Genomic DNA, 8010 nt, shown 5'->3' on the forward strand with positions numbered 1-8010 from the left:
TCAGTAGTAAGTTAGTTTAGTTACAGGACTTTGGTCAGCTTGCTTTCTGGGTCTGTGGTAGTGCGACCTTCATTGATTAGGGTATTGTTTTCTCTGTGGAAAGGAGCATTATTAAAGTTAAAATGAACTCCCGTATCCAGTTTTGAATATGTGCCGGGTGGACTTTCCCCTCGACTGGCTGCTCACGGAGGGGCCGGGCGGCTCCGGTGGGCAGTACGGGGGCATAGAGCCCCCCACGACCTTCCCACCGCCCGGGACCCCCCATGACCTCCCCAACGCCTGGGACCCCCACCACCCCCTTGCCACCTGGGCCCCCCACGACCTCCCGCCGCCCAGAATGCCAGCACGCCCCTTCTCCCTGCGGCACTGCTTCTCAGTTGGGGACAGTCTGGAAGCCCCAGGTCCTGCGCTGGAGCGTGTAGTCCCGAATCTTGAATTGGAGACTCCCTCGAAATTTCATTCACAGAAAAAATTTGTAAACCTGCCTCTTAAAGAGGCCCAGTTCCGACTCCACCTCGCAGCCTGGCGGCCTCGGTAACTCGGCACCGGATGCCCAGGTCTCAGTAGAGCTTGACGTGTTCGTGACATAAACGGTGGGGTGCTGTGCCCTGTTGAGTAAATATTTTAAGGTGCTTGAATTTAGATTTACTTCCTCAGTACACACTGAGGAAGATGTTACCGAAACAAAGAGAAGCAGCCCGCCCCGCTCAGGCGTGTGGCATCCTGGCGGACCCCTGGGTCCCCTCCCAAGAGCTCCTGTGTCACAGGGCGGCGTGAAGCAGAGGCGAGCACGGTGACTCGTGTGCACGGTTTGACTTGCAGACGTTTGGAAAAATGTTTAAATTTGAGTTTAAATTTTTGGTTACCCATTTAGTCATTTTTACAATCCTGCAGAAAAGCTAAATTTTTATTTGTGTATTTATTATTCAGAGTTGAGTAGTAAATGTTCGGCATGGCTAACTTTTATCCATACCCCACAAAAATAAGTTATCATGTAGGAATTTATGAGATAGAAACGTCAAGTATTGTTTACGTCACATTGAATTAAATTGAGGAGATTTAGTTTTTACTCATGTCTTGTCCTCTTTTTTAAAATTACATTGGCGGTTACAATATTTAGCAAAGTAAACATTATTGAAATGTACTCTCCGAGTTTATTGTTGTTAACCTAATTGCTTTCAGTTATTTCTAAGCAAGGTCTTTAATTTTTTTCTCTCTTAATTGCAATACAGAAAGCTATGGAATAGATGAAGGTAACAGGACTCCTTTAAAATAACTGCATTTGCTTGCAATTGCAACCTGTGGAATGATATGGGATGTTTCAGTTTTCTGTTAACTTTTATTTTATACTATTTTTCATTGGTTTACTCATGCTGTGAAATCAATGGAACTACTAGCTAAAGTGATTTTAAAGAGGAAATAACCATCTAAAATTTGGGTTGGGTTTTCTATATGATTTATAATTCGATAAACCAGGGAGAATGTTTTAAGATATTTGGCCATCGTTTTATTCGATTGGTGATTATACTAATGGCACATAGCAGGTTGGGCTACGGGATGACTTTCCTGATGGGAAGAAATCAAAATCCGTACTCTAAGGTTAATTGGATAAGAATCAAGCTACTAGGTTCCTAGTGGATATTCTCTTTCCATGTGCCTTAGCAGTCTATAAATACTTGGCTTTATATAAATCAGCCATTTAATCCATTAATTTGAGGCAGATGCTCCTAAAAACAAAATACTCATGATTTATGTGATATGTTCAACCTGATTGCAATTCATCTCCTTTTGAAATTGGTTTTCAGAAGCTACCTCTTTAAACTCTTTTAGCTTCATAAATAATACCGAGATAGGGTTATGATAGAGTGGAACACTCTTAAACTTAAAATATACGGTTACTCATGACAATTTTTGTTGCTTCCGTATTTACAAACTTTATTTATAAAATAATTGCTTTAAATAACTTTTTAGCCTTCACATATTAATACCTGAACTAATAGCACTTATTAATTAAGCATATAATTTAATATCTGGAGAAATTATTTAGAAAACTATCATATAGATATAAACTAAATCAGACATTAAAAATAGTTAAACAATCTACCTTTAATAGAACTCATTGTTTTGGCGGTTCAACCAGTGCCATAATAGTTACATAAACTTTTTTTAAAATGCTATTTAAGAGAATTCCACTGTGTTTAAAGCATTTTCATAGAAAGATGTGTCACTGATGAAATTTTTACTCATGGATGATAATGAAATGAAATGTGTCAAATGTTGTTTCTACGTTCGGAATGTTGTTCCTAAGCGTTTTTTGATGTATGGATTCTGTTTTGCAGCCAGGGACTATGAGATTCAAAGAGAGAGAATAGAGCTTGGGCGCTGCATTGGAGAAGGCCAGTTCGGAGACGTGCACCAAGGCGTTTACATGAGCCCAGTAAGTCCGAATATCTGGACTGCTCGTGACTGTTTAAGTTTAAATTGCTTTTCGTCTGTCTTTATAAGTCCTTAGTTCTTTGAGGTATTTACCGTGTTCTTTTTTAAGCTCATGTATGTCAACTTACTCGATATATTCAAAAATCAAAACATGTCAGAATTAGCTCCTAGAGGGCTGGGTCCGGTCCTTTATTCATTTTAATCTTGCAGCCTCTGTCATCAGTAATAGATCCCATAGATGATTGTCCATTGCATGGAATTGACAGATAGATGACCAGCGTCAGCAGCAGGTAGCCAGTATCCCTGCTTACCTGCATTCTCCAAAAAAGAACATTAACTTGCCTCAACTTGCCCTCCAAGAGATCAGTGAATATTAAAAATTATTTCTTTAGTAATAGCTTTATCGAGCTATAATTCACATAATATAAAATGCACTCTTAGTGTGTACAGGTTGGTGGTTTTTTAGTGTTTTCACAGAGCTGTGCAGCCATCATTGCAGTCAGTTTGAGAACATTTTCTTTATCGCAGAAAGAAACCCGTTAGCAGTTACTTCCTATTTTACCCTCCCCCAGCCCTTGGCAAACACCCGTCTACTTTCTTTTCCTATAGACTTGCCTGTTCTGGACGTTTCGTGTAAGTGGAATGAAACGCTACGTGGCCTTCTGGGGCTGTGTTTTCCAGTTAGCATACTGTCTTCAGAGTCCGTCCGTGCTGTGTCGTGTGGCCGTGCTTCATTTCTTTGTGTTGGCAGTGACGCTCTGTTCTCCGGATAAACCACTCCTTGTTTATCCGTTCATCGGTTGGTGGTCGTTGGGGTTGCTGCCACTTTTTGGCTATTACAAAGAATGCGGCGAACGTTCGTGTGCAAGTGTTTTGTTTACACGGTCCCAGCCCTCTCGCGTGGATATGCAGGAGTAGACTGGCTGGCTCATACCGTAACCGTCGAACTTCTGATGCGCTGCCGAACCGTTTTCTAAAGAGACTGCGCCATTGACTTGCCGGGAAGCCGTGCGTAACAGTGCTCGTTTTTCCACTTACCGCCAGCTGTAATCATCGTGTCTTTTTTTATTAGATCATTAATTTTTAAGCGACAGTTAAAAATAATAGTGTCTACTAGCTCAAGAAACTTTCATGATTGACCTGTAGGGTGCCCCTGCTTTGCAAACTGCAAATGGCGTTTCCCCCCAGTAACGTCGTATCTCAGCTTGTCACGGCCTCTGCGTGTGCACTAGCGCTGTACTCATCAGTCATTACTTCCATGACCCAAGAGCTGGAAGAGACGATTGCCACCATGTAGCTCGCTGAACACATCAGAGGTTCTGTTTTTTAAAGTTCAGTTATAAAAGCCTTTACCCTTGAACTTGTGGAAAAGCATATCATCATATGTTTTCAGCTGTTAGCTTCTCTTTCAATTATATCTGTATTGTTTATCTTCCTAATTCTCTTAACTCTGCTCTTTGAAGGAAAGTGCAGTACAAACAGTCCTGGATCTAAATTTAATCAAAAGATCTAAACTTTAGACTCAGGTAGAGCAGAGACCTGGCTCTACCTGACTGTGAGGCTTCCTGACTGTAAACGATTCAGTTGAACCTGCTGGTCTCTGAGCCTCCTTCCATCTCTCAAGTTCGTGACCGGTAAGCATTCTGAAGTCCCCCACAGCCCACCGATGTCCTGGGATCACACAGATAAAAGCAGCGTTGGTGGACTTCATCTCAGTCACTTTTTAAATTTTTTTAATTTTTCAGTTAGTTGATGTTCAATATTAGTTTCAGGTGTACAGCATAGTGGTTAGACATTTATGAAATTCAGTGGCTTTTTAGCCTTTTCACAGAGCTGTGCAACCATCATTGCAGTCAGCTTGAGACGTTTGAGAACTGGTCTCCGATTAGCCTAGTCCGCACCTGCTACACTATACACAGTTTTCACAGCATTATTGGCTGTTTTTCCTCTGCTGTATTTTACATCCCTGTGACTGTTTTGTAACAACCAGTTTATACCTCTTAATCCCTTCACCTTTTTCACCCCCCAAACCCCCCATCTGGTAACCTGCAGTTTGTTCTCTGTACCTATGAGTCTGTTTCTGCTTTCTTTGTTCACTTACTTTGTTCTTTAGTTTCTACATGTAAGTGAAACCCTATGGTGTTCGTCTTTCTCTGATTTATTTCACTTACCGTAATACCCTCCAAATCCATCCATGTTCTTGTAGATGGTAAGATCCCATTCTTTTTTATGGCCGAGTGATATTCCATGGTATATATCTACATCTTATGTATCCAGCCATCTGTCGAGGGGCACTTAGGTCGCTTCCATATCTTGGCTATTATAAATAATGCTGCAGTGAACATAAGGGTGCGTGTATCTTTTGAAATTAGTGTTTAGATTTTCTTTGGATAAATACCCAGAAGTGGAATTGCTGGATCATAAGGTAGTTCTATGTTTAATTTTGGGGGGAACCTCCACACTATTTTTCATAGGGGCTGCACCCCTTTATATTTCCACCAACAGTGCCCAGGGCTCCCTTTCCTCCTCATCCTCACCAACACTTGTCGTTTGTTGATTTATTGACGATGGTCGTTCTGACAGGCGTATGGCGATATGTCATTGTGGTCTTAATTTGCATTTCTCTGATGATTAGTGATGTTCAGCATCTTTTCGTATGTCTGTTGGCCGTCTGTATGTCCTCTTTGGAGAAATGTCTATTCAGGTCCTCTGCCCATTTTTCGATTGTCTCGTTTGGTTTTTGATGTTAAGTTGTATGAGTTCTTGATGTAGGTTGGATGCTAACCCCTTATTGGATATATCATTGGCCAATATCTTGCCTCATTGAGTCGGTTGTCTTTTCGTTTTGTTGATGGCTTCCATTGCTATGCAAAAGCTTTTCAGTTCGATGTAGTCCTATTTGTTTATTTTTTCTTTCGTGTCCCTTGCCCGAGGAGATATATCCAAAAAAATGCTGCTAAGAGCAGTGTCAGAGAGGACGCTGCCTGTGTTTTCTTCTAGGAGTTTTATGGTTTCAGGTCTTACGTTTAAATCTTTAATCCATTTTGCATTTACTCTTGTATATAGTGTGAGAAAATGGTCTAGTTTTGCTTCCTCACATATACCTGTCTAGTTTTCCCAGCACCGTTTATTGAAGAGACAACCTTTACCCCATTGAACATTCTCGCTTCCTTTGTCGTAGACTAAATGAGCATATAGGTGTGGGTTTATTTCTGGGCTCTGTTCTGTCCTATTGGTCTGCGTCTGTTTTTACGTCAGTGCCATGCTGTTTTGATTACTGTAACCTTGCAGTATAGGTTAATACCCAGTAGTGTGATACCTCCAACTTTGTTCTTCCTCAAGATTGCTGTGGCTACCGCGGGCCTTTTGTGGTTCCGTATAAATTTTAGGATTATTCGTTCTACTTCTGTGAAAAATAAACGCTATTGGTATTTCGATAGGGATTACATTGAACCTATAGATTGCTTTGGGTAGGATGGACATTTTAACAATGTTAATTCTTCAGTGTCAGTAAATGTGAAGCTCATCCGAAGGCTCATTCGCACATGTTTTTTTCTTTATTAAGAAAGGTTATCATCAGGCTTATTTGTGTTATTTGAACTTCCGCTGATCACATGTCTACTAGCTGTTATTAATTCAGAACCTAGTCATAGACCTTTTAAGTAGATGGAGTGGACACCAGAGCGCTATTTTTATTGGACATTGAAGAACGTCTCTCTCCCCCTGAACGTTGGCTGTATTTTAAAGAAGGTTTTGAAAACCATATCTTGAGCAGTTACCCACACACGTTCGAATCTGCTCCTTTTAAGGTTTTTTAGAAAAAACCCTTGGAGCTGACTTTTCCTCCAGTGTTCAGGTCCGTCTGCGGGCCGTGGGGAAGGGTTGAGCTTTTCCTCTAAGGAGGCTGGGAATAGAAACCTCTGCGGGGCTTTCAGCAGAGCCATGAGCTGCCCCGTGGAGATCAGGTGGCGGAGTGGCACACGGACGTGCTGTTCGGGAAGGAGCTTGGGAGGGAGGGGGCGACGGCGGCGAGCTCACAGCGGCAGCAGGCGCGGCCAGGGCGCTGCTCTGAGCGGGGGACCGTGGGTCTTGCTCCTGGATTGTTGGATCTAGAGGAGATGAGGGCGCTGGAGGAGTCGAATGGCCCCTAGGTTGTTTACCTGGAGCAACCGTACGAATGCTGTTTACTGAGACGGAGGAGACTAAGGAAGAAACAGGTTTCCTGGGGGTGTATTCGTTAGCGTTCTCCAGAGCAACAGAAGCAATGGGGGGCGGAGTGGGGCGGGCGTGTATGTGTGCGTGTGCGTGTGCGTGTGTGTGTGTGTGTGTGTGTGTGTGTGTGTGTGTGTGTGTGTGTGTGTGTGTGTGTGTGTGTGTGTGTGTGTGTGTGTGTGTGTGTGTGTGTGTGTAAAAAGAGATTTACCAGGAATTGGCTCACGTGATTCCGGAGGCCAACAGCCCCAAGAGAGCCGGCGACCCAGAAGCGCTGGTGGTGAGCTGCAGGCCGAGTCTGAAGGCCTGCGGGCTGGCGTAGCCAGCGGTGTACCCCAACTAAAGGCTGGGAAAGCTAGGGTCCCAGCTCGCAGGTGGCGGGATACCCTCTTACTCGGGAGGGCCAGCCATTCTCTTCAGGCCTTCAGCTGACCAGATGAGTCCCGTCGCCTCAGGGAGAGGAATGGGCTTGACTCAGTCTGTCAGTTTGCACGTTAAGTTCATCCAGAAACACCCAGAATGATGTTTGACCAAATATCTGGGCACCCCGTGGCCCAGTCAAGGTAACACATAAAATTACCCATCACAGTGCGATCTCAGGCGTTGTGCTTCAGTCATATCAAGTTTAAAGTCACTGCCACAGCCTCGTCGGGGCGGGGCACAGCGGGCTGGGCAAAGGGAGGCCTAGCGCCGGGAGCCGGAGGGTGGCGTAGCGGCACCGAGTCCTTCGGCACTAGAGGGGGCGACGTAGACCAGCTGGCCTGAGGGTCAGCCCGGGGATGTTCCAGCATTGAGCGGGTCAGAAGTAGTACCTTGTCCCGTGTCCCCTCTGATGCCACTGTCCTCCGCGTGAGGCTGGAGTTTATGTGGACAGCCACCCATAGCTCCGGAGCAACGACTTTTGAGGAGACTCAACATAATCGAGTTTCATCAGCACTCAAGGCATGGGCGCCATTTTAAAGCCAAGTCTTGTGACAAGCAGTAGATCCAGCCCACGCTGGGGGGTAGTGGGCACTGTGGGACCGTGCCGCTGCCACTCCCTGCAGTTCGTCACCACGCACTGCCCTCAGTCGCTCTTCAAGTGCACCCTGTCACAGAAGGGCCCGCCATTTCTCAGCAGGCCGGCCTCGGGCAAGCCACTTAGCTTGTCGGCCTCAGCTGACTCTGAGATGTGCAGCCTGGTCCTTCTGCACCCTGTCCTCGAGAGGAAGGTGCCTGGGACGCCTCATGAGATAGTTGACATAAAGCTGCGTAAAGAGACGTTCAGCTCCTGCTGAGCAAACTACAGACAGATTAGACAGCCCTCCCAGGGGACCAGTGTTCAGTGCTGTTCACACCTGTGTGGTAGTGACACTCTCCGTC

The 8010-nt window shown here is 44.7% G+C and overlaps 1 protein-coding gene across 1 annotated transcript in view; it reads left to right on the forward strand.

Moving 5' to 3' along the window:
• PTK2 (protein tyrosine kinase 2) overlaps positions 1–8010 on the forward strand; it is a 179194-nt gene that overhangs the window by 120571 nt on the left and 50613 nt on the right. Inside the window, exon 16 of the mRNA XM_023524973.1 lies at positions 2340–2437. Within this exon, the coding sequence (XP_023380741.1) occupies positions 2340–2437 (98 nt within the window). The remainder of the gene's footprint in view (positions 1–2339; positions 2438–8010) is intronic.

Source organism: Pteropus vampyrus, unplaced genomic scaffold, assembly GCF_000151845.1.
Source record: "Pteropus vampyrus isolate Shadow unplaced genomic scaffold, Pvam_2.0 Scaffold514, whole genome shotgun sequence".
NCBI classification, from domain to species: Eukaryota; Metazoa; Chordata; class Mammalia; order Chiroptera; family Pteropodidae; genus Pteropus; species Pteropus vampyrus.